At 41.0% G+C, this 15,690-nt stretch overlaps 1 protein-coding gene across 4 annotated transcripts in view; it reads right to left on the bottom strand.

Moving 5' to 3' along the window:
* Positions 1 to 3,519: 3,519 nt before the first annotated feature.
* LOC122932453 (protein-lysine methyltransferase METTL21E-like) overlaps positions 3,520 to 15,690 on the bottom strand; it is a 75,857-nt gene continuing 63,686 nt past the window's right edge. For 2 of the 4 annotated variants that reach the window (XM_044286863.1, XM_044286864.1), the window contains 2 exons: positions 3,928 to 4,008; positions 3,520 to 3,831 (listed from right to left, as the gene is read on the bottom strand). In XM_044286863.1, the coding sequence (XP_044142798.1) occupies positions 3,599 to 3,831; positions 3,928 to 4,008 (314 nt within the window). In that variant the 3' untranslated portion in view covers positions 3,520 to 3,598. Of the gene's footprint in view, positions 4,009 to 15,690 lie in introns of all 4 variants that reach the window. The other 2 variants (XM_044286861.1, XM_044286862.1) reach the window with 1 other exon arrangement.

The raw sequence follows: 15,690 nt of genomic DNA, 5'->3' as shown, positions 1-15,690 counted from the left end.
AATCAGATTCTACCTTTCATTTTTTCAGAGCTTCTTTGGAAAGGTGGAATTTGATTGGTTGCTGAGGGTAACTAAGCCACTTCTCCTTTACACCAGTTTAGATAAATATCCCTCACAGTATGCTGAATATAATAATTCCTGTAAAACATTTTTGCACAAAGCCTGTCTGTACTGCAACGAGAATACTAGTGCTTTTATTCAGATGGTATAGCATCCTTAACCCCTTCCCAACTGCCATACGGCTATATATGTCTACGGTCGGGACTTTAAAGATGGCGCCTGCTCCTGTTTCATACAGAAGGCACCCACGGCTAATGTCCATGACCATCGGTAATGCCAGTCACGGACATTCAACACTTCAGATGTCCATGGTCAATCCTGACCACAGGCATCTGAATGCTAAAATAAAACGCAAAATGCTGAAAACCCGAAAAAACTGTGGAGATTGGGGGAGCTGGAGAGTGTTAGCAGAAGCCCCTGTTCTCCTGTGTGACAGGAGGCTACTGCACAGAAATTTCTATGGAGCCCCTGCCTGTGGCATGGCTCCATAGAAATACAGTAAAATCTTCATAGACTCCAATGCTAATGCAATGATTGCTTGTTATGGGAAACTAAATACATATTTTTTTTTTTTTTTTTTTAATATAAAAATTCTAATCACCCCCCTTTTCCCCAAAAAAATAAATAAAAAATACACATTATAGGTATCCCCCAGCATGCAAAAATGCCTGTATTATTAAAATATATATATATTTTTTTAATCCAATATGGAAAATGGCAAAATGGGGAAAAAAGTCAAAATGGCCGATTCGTCATTTTTTGGTCACTTCTCCTCCTACAAAAAGTTAAAATTATCAAAAATTCACCCAAAAATAGTATCACTAAAAATGACAGATCGCTCTGCAGAAAATGAGTCTTCACATAGCTCCGCATTTTTAAAAACAAAAGCGTTATAGGGGTCAGAATATGGAGACTAAAAGAAAAAAATTATATTTTCTAGGTTTTTATTTTTATAAAAACACAATAAAAAATATACATATGTGGTATTGCCAGATTCGTACTGACCTGGAGAATTAAAGTAACTGATCAGTTTTATGATATAGGGAATGCTGTAAAAACAAAACCCAAAAACAAAACCCAATTTTACCGCATTTATAAAAAAAAAAATTCCCACTTCCCACCAAATTGTATGCAACCGTCAAAAGTGCCTTTAGAAAGGGCATCTTGTCCTGCAAAAAAAAATCCTCATCCAGCTATGTGAACAGAAAAATAAAAAAGTTATGGCTTTGAGAGGGTTGGGAGTAAAAAACTAAAACAAAAAAAAAAGGAAAAATCGCTCAGTCATGAAAGGGTTACGATTTATTACACATTTTTTTATTACTCTTTCTGTTCAGGTGAAGAGAGCAAAGGCACCTTGAAAACATTACATCATACATGTAAACTCTATATCTGGGAGCTAAATAATGCACAAAGTAATTCTCTATTGCCAAATCCTGTACACTATATAGACAAAAGTATAGGGACACCTACACATTATACCTACAGGAGCTTTTATGACATCACATTCTAAATCCATAGGCATTAATATAGAGCTGGAAACAGCTTCCAATTTCCTAGGAAGGTTTTCTACAAGATTTAGGAGTGTGTCCGTGGGAATTTTTGCCCATTCATTCAGAGGAGCATTTGTAAGGTAAGATACTGATGTTGGATGAGATTGCCTGGCTTTCCATCTCCCAAATGTGTTCAATAGGGTTGAGGTCAGGATCCTGTGCAGCTCAGTTAAGTTCTTCAACACCAAACTCAGCCAACCATGCTTTTATAAAAAATTGCTTTGTGCACGGGGGCACAGTCATGCTGGAACAGAAAAGGGCCTTCCTCAAAATTTTCCCACAAGCATACAATTGTCCTACATTTCTTCCTATGCTTAAACATTAAGCTTTCTTGTACCAGCAGAAGAATGGGTGGTGGTAGCAGAAGTTGGAGCAACAGGTCAGAGCTGCCAGTGTCATCCAGCAGTCGTGTTTTGACAACCAATCCCAGTGTCCTGGAATGACTAACTTGGTCTTGAACATTAACTCAACTGACATCAGACACCCACAGCCAGGAGTCTGTGGGTTCTTCTGAGACCACAGTTAGTTGGCATGCCCCAGGAACAAGCTCTGTGCCCTCACCTGTCCTGAACCTGCTTCTTTCCTTTTCTGCTCCTACTGCCAGGCAAGTGATCTACCCCGCCGGCTCTGCTCCACTTTTCAGCGAGGAAGATATTACTGAGGACAGTCAGCAGCTACTGCCCAGTGCAGATTTGGAGGAGAGATCTGCTGCTTTCTCCTGTAGATGTGCAAATAGCGATGATGAGAGTCACGTCGGAGCAGGTGTTGAGAGCAGTCATGGACATCTCCATGAGACTGGCGAGGGTGCCATACTCACTGGCGTGGGAATTTTTCATTGAGTCGCTTGAGAACGCCAGCATGGCTGTATGTATGATCTGTGGGCAGAAGGTGAAGCGCTGCCAGGGTGCCATGGCCCTGCATCATTACATGGCGTGTAACCATGCCACGAGCAGACCCCACCCCTTTAAAAAAATAAATAAATGTGTGAATCGTCTGAATCAAATTTTTTTAATCTATGCTCATCTCTAGGCATAGTCTTAAAGGGGTTTTCTAGGATTAGTATAGTGTTAACGCTGATGCTAATGCCATTGCTTACCTGATGTAAATCAATCGAATCGCTCTGGTTTGTTTCCATCCTTCTTTTAGCACTTCCTGTTGCTGTATCTAACCAAACCCGTGATGCACTTCTCCTTTCTCTGCCACAGCTTCAGCACTATGCCTAACAATGCCCAGTTTATAGCTACCACCTAGCTAGTTAGACCAGTTTTACATGAGTGCGTTTGGTCCGGGAAACACTCCATGTGATTGCTGCATTTCCCAGATTGAATACTACTCCTTTAACCTGAAATCACAGCAGCATAATGTTGTGCTGTGAGTTCCTGCACGACCACGGGTCTACTATACTGTGCTCACGTAATGTCATGAGTATAGTACAGTAGAGCTGCAATCCGGCACAAAGTCACAACATCATAAGTCATTATGATATTGTGAGTGCTGGTCAGAGGAGCAGCGTTTAGTCTTGGAATTGTAGCCATCACAGAGAGCTTGTTTCTCGGAAGGCTTGGTTTTTTGTGGGATGTTGTATTTTAAATGGCAACATTTTGGGGTAAATATTATGTGTTTGAACAACATATTGACTCCTGACTTCAGGTCTTTATAGAAGATTGGAATTGGGACATAAATACCTGAGCAAAGTCTTATCTGCTCAACAGACAATAAACCTTGTTATTTTATCTGAGAAATCAAGAATCAATACAGGGCCTTGCCCCCTGAGGTGCACACCTGTGAACACATGATTTATGATGCTTCCAGATCTGGGGGAAGCCAGTGGTGCTGTTTCTGAAAAAAAAAGCTGAGCCTTAGCTCATTTATTTAGTGCAAATATGTTTTCAAGAAATATATGCATGTGCCTGAATAATTATTGTTTTATGATTTATTGTTTATGTTTAAAATATAATAACCCATTTGTAATTTTATCATAATATTTCTCATTTTTGTTGATTGTGTCTTCTAGCTCTGTAGAGTTTTATGCTCAGACTTGGCAGATCGAAGATAACCTCCATATCAAATAGCTTTTGGAATTTCTGAATAAATGCATTCTCCTGAAGCGTATTTTCTTTCCTAAATCTCATAACCCAAAGGATAGTGCTGTTTTCACTGCACAAATGATCAAGTGTCTCCAGAAGTTCTTCTAGATACGGATGGTTGTAAACAACATCAGCTGCAAAAATATAGTCAAAGTGTGAGGAGGACTTTGGAAACTTCTTCTCTAAATTAGATCCCCAGATTAGTTCTTTAACTTGTGGCACATATTTACATTTCATTTTGGTATTTCGTAGTATATTGTACTGCAGGTTTCCAATCAGCTCCTCCAGATCTGTTGCTACAACTTGTGCCCCTGAAACAGGAAAGAAGGAGAAGAATGTCAGCAAATGGATTCAAAAACAAGTTTATAAATGTCAAAGTCAGCTACATTATAGAATAAAATTAGAAATCACAAATAATAATATACTTTTATAAATATACTGTACTTTAAAGGGGTTGACCACTATCTATTACAAGCTGCACATGTGTTGGAAATAGTGGTGTTTATTCACTTACACTTCGGGACAGACAAGGGAGCTAGTGCATGTCCATCCCCAGTATAAGTAAATAGAGGCCACTGATAGACGGGACCTTCTATCAGTGACCGTTTTTAGAGTGCAGCACCAGGAAACTGATGAAAAGACATGCAAGTAAACATAAATTAGACATATTAAACCATCAGACATCGAGGACGATAGTTCAAAGCAGGGGTGTCAAACTAATTTTCACTTAGGGCCACATCAGCATTATGGTTGCCTTCAACTAGCTATTTCTAATTGTAAGAGTGTATAAATATAAAACTCTAACATATTGTTAAATAACCTGAGACCGCACAACATGCAGGTTTTTAAAATGTTCCCTTGGTGTTGTGCTTTTTTATAAATATATAACAGTTATATCTAAATATCATAATTATAGTGGATTTGATCACCTATAAGCGGCCATATTGTGATATATTCACCATTATTGTATGTATTTTTAAAGTTGGTTTCTTCTCTATAGCTGTACCAGTCTGATAAGAGTCATTCTTGCCTCCTTATAGATTTATAAATGAGATAAGGATATTCTCTAGACGTATCTAGTACTAATTACCCCTACAGTTGATGTCTATTGGTGAAGCAGAAAATCTGTGGTGTCTGTATACACATATAATGAACCTTTTTTTTTTTTTTTTTGTATTAGATAATCGATAGGACATATGTATTGTTTTACAGTACAGACCAAAAGTTTGGACACACCTTCTCATTCAAAGAGTTTTCTTTATTTTCATGACTATGAAAATTGTAGATTCACACTGAAGGCATCAAAAATAGTCACCTGAAATGGTCTTCCAACAGTCTTGAAGGAGTTCCCAGAGATGCTTAACACTGATTGGCCCTTTTGCCTTCACTCTGCGGTCCAGCTCACCCCAAACCATCTCGATTGGGTTCAGGTCCGGTGACTGTGGAGGCCAGGTCATCTGGCGCAGCACCCTATCACTCTCCTTCATGGTCAAATAGCCCTTACACAGCCTGGAGATGTGTTTGGGGTCATTGTCCTGTTGAAAAATAAATGATTGTCCAACTAAACGCAAACCGGATGGAATAGCATGCCACTGCAAGATGCTGTGGTAGCCATGCTGGTTCAGTATGCCTTCAATTTTGAATAAATCACCAAAAGTGTCACCAGCAAAGCACCCCCACACCATCACACCTCCTCCTCCATGCTTCACGGTGGGAACCAGGCATGTAGAGTCCATCCGTTCACCTTTTCTGCGTCGCACAAAGACAAGGTGGTTGGAACCAAAAATCTTAAAATTTGGACTCATCAGACCAAAGCACAGATTTCCACTGGTCTAATGTCCATTCCTTGTGTTCTTTAGCCCAAACAAGTCTCTTCTGCTTGTTGCCTGTCCTTAGCAGTGGTTTCCTAGCAGATATTCTACCATGAAGGCCTGATTCACACAGTCTCCTCTTAACAGTTGTTCTAGAGATGTGTCTGCTGCTAGAACTCTGTGTGGCATTGACCTGGTCTCTAATCTGAGCTGCTGCTAACCTGCGATTTCTGAGGCTGGTGACTTGGATGAACTTATCCTCCGCAGCAGAGGTGACTCTTGGTCTTTTCTTTACTTAGCTGCTTTTTTCTTGCCATAATACAAATTCTAACAGTCTATTCAGTAGGCTTATCAGCTGTGTATCCACCCGACTTCTCCACAACGCAACTGATGGTCCCAACCCCATTTATAAGGCAAGAAATCCCACTTATTAAACCTGACAGGGCACACCTGTGAAGTGAAAACCATTGCAGGTGATTACCTCTTGAAGCTCATCAAGAGAATGCCAAGAGTGTGCAAAGCAGTAATCAAAGCAAAAGGTGGCTACTTTGAAGAACCTAGAATATGACATATTTTCAGTTGTTTCTCACTTTTTTGTTATGTATATAATTCCACGTGTTAATTCATAGTTTTGATGCCTTCAGTGTGAATCTACAATTTTCATAGTCATGAAAATAAAGAAAACTCTTTGAATGAGAAGGTGTGTCCAAACTTTTGGTCTGTACTGTATATTGTTAAATATTATGAAGGACGTCAATGCATCTATTATCTTATATATTTCTCACTAGGAACGCAAGTACTCCTAAAATATGATGAGAAGAATTTTGAGTATAGATTTTGTTAATGATTCTCCATTCAGGGAAGGCTGTGTTATTTTAACTAACAATCAATCACCCGTTGAAGTGACAGGGGAGACACATATGTCTGTGAGAGTACAAGGTCTATTATATTCTTATCGGTACCATAAATTTGATAGTTGGGAGATGTCTAAAATGGTACCTTAATGTCTATGCTTTAATTGGTACGTGCGTCAAAGTTAATCCCTATAGCTCTGATTTAGGATTCCATATGTTATGTATATGAAATGTAAGAAGAAGTCAGACCTGGACATTTAACCCTTACTAGTAATGATGCTAGTAGCTTATGCAATGGTGCCATCTAGGTATAAATAAGTAACATTACACCAACAGCAGAAATGCATTCTGGGTAATACAGTGACTTCACAGTCGTTATTATATGTACACGCCTAACAGACAATGATTGGACAGAAAAGAAAGGAGAGACACCCCAGCAGAAAAATCCCAATGATCAGAACAGACTTTAGAGCTGACTTCCCTCAGGCTCTGCATATCATCTGCATTCTCAGATAACGTATAACTTTATTATGTGTAGTATTGATTGAATTAATTGGCCTGATATTTAGTAACTCCCCGCTTTAGTGCGGATGTATAATGTTAAAAGTGCTACATCAATATTATCACTATTCAGTAAAGATGCATATTACTGAATAAAAGATGTAATATTGATATCGGAGAAACTCTCTTATTGGAATATTCACATTCCATACTCAATATCAGGCATGATAATTTATAAGTTGTGTCGCAAGACTACCCGATATCCGAGATTGCTCATAGTTTGAGTAGAGTAAGGGTTCATATCTACCCTAATCTCTATTGAGTTTACTGTGTCAACTGAGAGTATATCTCATAATTTTGGTCGAGACGGTTGTAGTAAATTTTATGTTTGAGAGGCGGCGAATTTAGGGCACTAGATATTACTGCGTGTTATTGCATATTATTTAATTTTATATTGATTAAGCGTTAATTGTATTCTAAGTTATTGTATAATAAATCATTTATATTTTTGCATAGACGCTTGTACCATGTTTTATTGATTGCACAATATAATTAAATTAACGACAAACTCTATTTGAGGTGTTTTATATGTCCACCTCTAAGATCAATTCCCTTTAAAATGTTTCCTTTGATCCTTTTTTTTATATAAAGCATTTGCTTTATATCCGTGACATAAATTGGAGGCCCCAGCGAGAACGAGTTGATTTATAACTTATTTGTGCAAATAGTAAAACGTTCCATAAATTTTCTTGGCTAACCAGATTGTTCATATATCTGTGTACCAATTATTGGTAGGGAAAATGAGTGCAGCCAGTAGTGAAGCGGGTTATGGTGATGCTACAGGAGATAGTCCATCTAGCCCGGAACAGTTAATCCATAACATTGCTGAATATGTAAATTCACGGTTGGGTTTGTATCAGGATGTAACTGCATGGTTAAGTGAGCTGCAGGCAGAAGCCAAGAGAGAATGTGTGGATGTATAGACATTCTTTTGTACAGTCAGGAGACATCTAACCTATTTTGGTGTGCTTAAAATTAACAACAGTAAAGACCAACACCTCTTAAAGATGTTGCCCCCAGTCCTGTATGCAGTACTAGAAGTCAGTACCCTATTAAAGAGTAGAAATATGCATATAACAGACATTCAGGCCTACAGTATATATCTCCTATAAAAACAGAGTTAGAATCTGCAAAAGTATCAATAGAGGACTTAAAGCATGAGCTCGATCTCAGCCATGTTGCCTATCATCAACTAAAAAGGGAGGCAGATGAGATGAACCTCAGTTATTGCAGCCTTCAGCAAACAGACGGACCAAGCCATACTATAGTCAATGTTAAAAGTGATCTGTCTGATAATGAGAGATTTTTGGATCCTCCAGCTCTCACCCCAAAATCTAAATATGTCATCATCACATGCTCTCAAAGCGGAATCCGTTCGAGACCCTAAGCCACCCGAGGGTGATGGCATGATTACATAGGAGGCATTAACCCAATTAAGTCAGGCGTTTCAAGCTGTAACTGCCTGACTAGGTGCTAGCAACACCAAAGGCCACAGAAGTGTCCCCCCACACCTTTCCCTGGAGAGGAATGTTCGGGTTAAGCCACCTGTGCCAAGTGGGTGCGATGGAAGTGATCGGAGTATGAGTGATTATGACAGTGATGTGTAAAAGCGTGTGGCTTATTCCCTACTGCGCAGGCATGAGTTTTCCCTCAAGGGGGATGAAAGTTCCAGGAGACTGTAATATTCTGAGGTGGTGAGGTGGTCTCTAGAAAGAAATATGCTCAGTGTTCAGAAGGGGATCAGAGTTCCTCGAGTATCATTACATTTCTAAATGCCACTGTACCTAAATTCTCTAAGAGAGGTTCTCCTGAAATTGCTGATCACTTAAAACTGTAGCAGTCCACCATGGATTCTTTAAAATTGTATTCTGATGCGAACAGGATCAGATTCCTAACATGGGCATTTGAAAATAAGTATCACCTCTACTTTATTTCCTTCAGGGACAGGGGGATCAGGGATTGGCAGGATTATTTGCATGAGGTGAAATTAGAATTTGGCCCTTACCGGACTATTACTGCTACAAAACTTGATATTTATAAACTCACATGTAGATCCAATCAAAGTCCCAGTGAATTCCTCTCTATCCTTAAAAATGCCTATGGGTTAGTGTATAGGTCCCCAAATTGGGAATCTGGGGAATTCAAACAACTGTTTTATAATGCAATGCCTATGCAAATTAAATTTAACCTAACTAGAGATCTTGATCGGCTGCCACTTCACTGTTTAACATCAGTGAGTGCCATGCTACGGGTGAGAAAAGATACAAAAGGTCCCCAGAACAAAACTTATCAGAAGCTAAAATAAACCCTAACCTGGGATTTTAAACACAGTCACGCAGGTACCCTCCGTCTACAGGACCTTTCCAATGAACCAAGCGACAAGAGGTAGGACCTAGGCACACAAAGCCTCATAGCCCCAACGGGTCAGAGGAGATAATAATGGTGATAAGAGGTCTAACTACCATACCCAGTATTACAATAGGGGTACCCTGGGATACAGGCGCTGGAATAACAGGCCCAGACAACAGAAAGAAGGTAGGCCTAAACCCTTTACTTCACCTAGAATTCGGTCACCCACCTCTAGAAATGGTACACCACAAAACCAAACTGTGCACAAATCAAATGATCGGTTTGATCAGTTGGCAGATCAAGTGGCTAAATTAAGCGAAATAGTTAATAAGATGTCCCAGGTGTCCATCGACACTTTTCATGAGACTTTTTTAGGGGCGGCTGCAGGTCCCAGCTCAGCCCTATAAAGCAGGCAGGGTGGGGCAGAGCCCAGGCCAACGAAAGGCTAACGAGCTGGTTGTAGAAGAATCTAATGTGATTCCTAATCCTATATTGCCTTGCAGCGTTCTTGACCCTAAAATTGAGGCCAAAGAGGAGGTGTCTAACGTATTATCTATCTTGCAGTCTAACCATGTAGATTCGTGCACTAATGTGTCTTCTCCAATGAGTGATCCCATCATCTCAGCATCAATCTGTTAGCTGCCATCTGTAAGCTGTGATATAATCCAGTTTTCCCCAAAAGTGGGGGCTGCTGCCGCATGCATAAAGAATATCCGGGTTTCTCCAGAATTCGCATCGCTGCAAAAGGATCAAATCCTCAAAAAGCAGCAGATGAGTGAACATCCTAATTTCATATGTGATTTGTTTCAGGTTGAAGGCCAATATTTTGGTAATTCTTTTTTCCAATATAGTTTTTATAGATTTTCTCCCATCCAAAAATAACATTTATATCATTATCAGACAAATGATATTGATCATACACAGCAAGTGTCAAAATACAATATGAATATGAGCATACAGCTTTATCCCATTATACTGCATGTCATGATAATGAAATAACAAAGTAATAATAATGGACGGTCTAATTCTTGTTCCTAAAAGCGAATCAAATTCATTCGCTCTCCACTCCCTAGTCAGATCCTTGCACAAACTTTTGCCGTAAGACATAATCTGCATATATGGAAAAAAGGTTGGCTCCTTCAAATTCCACTTCTTTCTCAACTCCGTCTGTGTCATCCACCTAGACTCCGTTTCATGAAATAGATCTCCCATTTTTCTAATCCCCGCCTGAGTCCAAGTTATCATGAACTTGCCATCCCCACCTGGTTCAAAGTTAGGGTTGGCCGCTATTGGTAAATGTTTAGACATTTGGTAGGGTAAACCATACATCTTCCGTAATAGTTTCCATACGATAATTGTGTCCCTCAGCACCAGGGAGTTTTTTACTGGTCCTGGTAATTTAGAGATACCAGTGTGCAGCAATGCCACCAGATTCCAGGGTTTCGCCAGTTGTGTTTCCAGTTTAAGATTGGAGTAAAAAGATGTCTTGTTTACCCAATCCAATATGTATCTACTATTGCAAGCTATATTATAACCCCTAATGTCCGGGAAATTAATACCACCCAAGTCTTTCCTTACCTTAAGTTTGCTTAGAGCAATCCTTGATTTTTTTACTCTGCCATATGAATTGAATAAACCTACTCTCCAGAAAAGCCACATCTGCATGGCGTAGCAAGAGTGGGATCGTTTGCATGGGATACAGCAGTTTCGCAACTCCCATCATTTTCACCAAGCAACAACGCCCCAGTAGAGAAAGAGGTAATCCCTGCCACCTATCTAAATCTTCCTTAATTCGTGAGATTAGTGGTGGAAAGTTAAGTTGGTATAAGGAGTGAGGGTCTTTTCCAGTTTTTATCCCCAAGTATGTTATATATGATTTAGCCATCGTAATTCCCAGTGAGTTAAGTAATCTTTTCTCAGAGACCTCCCGCATGGGCAATAGAGGTAGGCATTCACATTTAGCTATATTCACCTTATATCCAGAGTACTTTCCAAAAGCTTCCAAAGCTTGAAAGACAATTGAAATATGTTTCCCCGACTTAGCTAAAAATAAAACCACATCATCAGCGAAGAGTGCTGCCTTTACTTGTGACGAACCTACCCCTATTCCCTCATATAAATCCGACGAGCAAAACAGCCGCGCAAGAGGTTCCAATGCCAGATTGAATAGCAGTGGAGAGAGCGGGCACCCCTGCCTCGTGCCCTTCTTCCGATCGAAAGGTTTCGATAGATAGCCCTGGGTATACACCCTTGCCCTAGGGTATTTATATAGATTCGTTATAAACGTTCTGAAAGTCCCCTCAAATCCAAATTTATCAAGGACTGCCTCCAGCCATGCCCATCTCACATTATCAAAAGCTTTCTCAGCGTCTAAGGTGAGCATGGCTGGAGTCTCTCCAATTTTAGGACTATGGCGGACTCTATCCAGAACCGCCAGGACCGTCCTAATATTCGTAACTGCCGAGCGCCCTTGGACAAACCCCACTTGTTCAGTCCCAATCAGGAACGGCAGGAAAGAGGCCAATCTGTCAGCTATGATTTTGGACAGGATCTTTGTATCCACATTTATTAGTGAAATAGGCCTGTAAGAGCCTGGCAATAGGGGGTCCTTCCCTGGTTTGGGTAGAAGTTTAATGTAAGATACATTTTCTTTATCTGGGTCTATTTTACCCTTCAGTACGTCATTATATAGTTTTAGCATTACTGGGGATACTTGTGAGATAAGTATTTTGTAATATTCCCCCGAAAACCCATCTGGTGCTGGGGCTTTAGCATTTTTTAAACCTTTGATGACCGCTTGGAGTTCCTCTATAGTGATATCCGCATTTAGTTTCTGAAGTTGTTCATCTTTCACCTTAGGCAATTTTACCTGATCTAACAGGGTATTAGTTATTGGAGATGAGGAATTATCCTCATATAGGGCCTTATAATACTGACCTAAAATACCATTTATACCTGCCGGGTCAATAACAACCTTCCCCTTGTTATCTTTAATGCTAGATATAAATTGGGGCGCTCTCTGACCCTTAGCTAAGTTTGCTAGCATTCGACCCGCCTTGTTACCATATCTGTACAATTTGGTCTCAAATTGTGTTTGTCTGAAAGCCTCTCTGTCCCTTTCGCTTAGTTCAAAAGCCTGGCGTGTTTCCACCCATTTCACCTTATTTTCTGCAGTAGGTGTTTCCGTAAATTGCCTATACGTTTGTCTAACTTTAGCGCTCGCTTGTTCCAACGCCTGCTGACTCGCTTTCTTTCTATTAAATATATATCCCATAATGCGTCCTTGCATTACCGCCTTAGATGTGTGCCAGAAAAGTTCCGACTCATCCCAATGGGCCTGATTGTCTTCCTTGTACTCCTCCCACCATCCCACTAGCTTATTTCTAAAATCCTCGCTATCAGTTAAATTCGAGGGGAACCTCCACAAATAATCTGTCCCCTTCAAGAACGTATCCCTCATAACTAGGGTCACTGGAGCATGATCTGATATAACTATAATCTCTAATATCAGCATGTTCCACCAAGCCTGATAAGGTGTCCTGAGTAAAAACATAATCGATACGTGACCATGAGTCTCTGGCGTGAGAATAAAATGTAAATGCTCTATCATCTGGATGATGCTGCCGCCAGGGATCTACCAGTCCTACCGATTCCATCATGGGCCCCAAAACAGCGTCCTGTGCTACGCCATTTCTCACTTCCTTTGATTTGGTTCTCCTATCTTCCTTTTCCATTACTACAGAATTGAAATCGCCTCCCACTATTAGATTGGAAGCCTTATCTATGAGAAGATTGCCTTCCAGTGCCCTAAAAAATTGGGCGTTATTGGAGTTTGGGCCATAAACATTATAGATAGTGTACCTCACATTTTGGACTTGTACCGTCACTTTGACCCACCTTCCTTCATCATCTGCTACAGAATCTAGTAAGGCAAAATTAAAAGATTTGTTAAACAACATCAGGACTCCCGCTCTCCGCTCAGAGGAAGCCGATCCGATCACTTGCCCTACCCACAATTTTTTCATTCTCCCAAAATCTCTCGCTAACAGATGAGTTTCCTGAAGCAAAGCTATGTCAGGTTTCATCTTCTTAACGTGACGTAAAATCATCCACCTCTTCTGCGGTGAGCGTAAGCCCTTCACATTCCAGCTAACTATTTTCATGCTCCCCCCAATTTTCAATAACTGGCATTTTAGCGACTAGGATTGTACCTAGGTACACATAACCTCTGATCATATGTATCTGAAGACGGACAACGGCTGATGCAAGAACATATAAAACATTAGTATAAAACACGCTTGTCTGTAGGTGGTGAACGTCTCCACTCCGGGCTCTTGGTTCCTTCTCTGCCTTGCCAACGGCGTCCCGGGGACCTCCCTCTCTGCCGCTGGTCTCCCTCTCGGGTATTCATCTGCAAGAATTACGCTGCAACATCTGGGTCCTGAAAGGATTTAACTTCGCCGCTTGGCATGGAGACTTTTAAAATCGCTGGGTATAACAGCTGAAATCTCACTTGCTGTCTGTACAACTCCGAGCATACTGTACTGAATTCACGCCTTTTCTTTGCCACCATAGCTGAGTAATCTGCGAGCATCAGTATGACGTGCCCTCTCACCCTCAACGGTCCTTTGCGAGCTCTGAAGGCCCTCAAGATGGATTCCTTGTCTGTATAATCCAGGAACCGCATGATGACTTGGCGTGGTTTTGGATGTGTGTTCTGAGAGCTGGCATTACTTTGCCCCTGAGAGTCCATAGCCGGTCCCACTCGGTGAACCCTCTCCACTTTATGTCTCCCACTCAGATTTAGGGCTTGTGGTAGCTCAACCTCACAGATTTCTCTCAAAGCTGGCTGCTTGATACTCTCTGGCAAGCCCACTATCCGTAAATTATTCCGCCTAGACCTATTTTCTAGGTCTTCTAAACGGTCTTTCAATATAATGTTCTGCTTGAACAGGTCTTGATTGTCACGACTGTATCTGGATACATCCTCCTCCATTGTCGCGACTCTTTGCTCCAGTTCTTCTATGCACGTTTCGTGCCTCGCCACTGTATCATGCAGTTCATGCAGAGACTGTGTAAGGGTCTTGGCGAGTGTCTCCTTAATATCCGGAGCCAGGTACTTGGCTACCTCAATGGCTAAAGTTTTATAATCGATTCTGAGCAAATCATCAGTCGGCTTTACCTCTTCTGCTGCCGCTTTACCAGCTCCTGTGCTGTCAGACAGGGATGCAGGGCGGGAATCCGCCATCTTGCCCAGCTTGATACTTGCGGTCTGACTTGTACCGCTCTTAATTTGCCGTCTGCCGCTCCTCAAGAGATAACAGTCCATGGACCGGGTACCGCCGCTGTGTGGGTACTCCCTGGCAACTTTCGGAGTCCCTTAGTGCCGCTATGAACGGAGCGCAGGAGATATCAGGGAGTCAGGCGCCGGAGCTCACTTACTCCACGTCCTGCATTCCAGCGCCGGAACCGGAAGTCCTTTTTGGTAATTCTTATCTCCAAGATGAACTTATCGGGCCAATTAGGAGTTTACTTGACACAGGATCACAAGCCACTATAGTGTCATACAGTTATTTCCAACAGGTTATGGATGTGACAGCAAAAAGGCCGAAATTGGAATCGTTTGATGGCTCTTTGATAAGTGTAGACGGAGACGCTTTGCAGGTAAAAGGTACAGCATGGTAAAATTCAAAATAGGCAAGAAAGTAATTAGACATCCCAAACTTATTGTGGACCTTCCCTATGATTGGATGATCATAGGAATCGACCTCCTGAAAAGATTGAGTAGATCAATGAAGCAATCTAGACTCAGGTAAAGGCACTTATTGCCTATGAGTGCTCTTGCAATGCACAACCCCAACCTAGTTGTCATGTGATTGAAGAAAGGCTTAATTCTGTTAATGTTTGTTTTAAGAACAACTGGATGCCGGATGTCACGATCCTGGTAAGTCTGGGCAAGATGTCACTGTTACCGCTCATACCATAACCATCCAGAAGGCAGAAGGACAGAATTGAAAAGGTATCCTTGGATGGGAAAGTATTAACTATTTCTCTTGAAGGGGGAAATTATGAAGTTGCGGACCTGGCATGGATTGAGAAGGTCAGTGATAACTTATTGATTCCCGTACTGGTGAACAATATAGACCGGGTGAAATATGCCATGTTGGATCTAAAATCTGAAGCCAGTTATATAAGCCTAGGTCTTTTAAAAGAGGTCAACAGCCCTAAAGTGATTAAAGGTTCCTCTCCACAGGACCAATGGATTCATGATCTGGATGGAGATTCTCAGAGTCATAATGTGATTGCGAGATGTCTATTGTCTATTTCCATAGGAGATAAGACTATGGAACATTTATTCATCGTATTGAATGAACCACGGTACCAGATGTATTTAGGTAATGACCTTCTACACCGATTT

This window comes from Bufo gargarizans, chromosome 3 (genome assembly GCF_014858855.1).
Source record: "Bufo gargarizans isolate SCDJY-AF-19 chromosome 3, ASM1485885v1, whole genome shotgun sequence".
Lineage (NCBI taxonomy): Eukaryota > Metazoa > Chordata > Amphibia > Anura > Bufonidae > Bufo > Bufo gargarizans.
The sequence above is the reverse complement of the archived record's forward strand: the minus strand, read 5'-3'. Positions and strand labels throughout refer to the sequence as shown.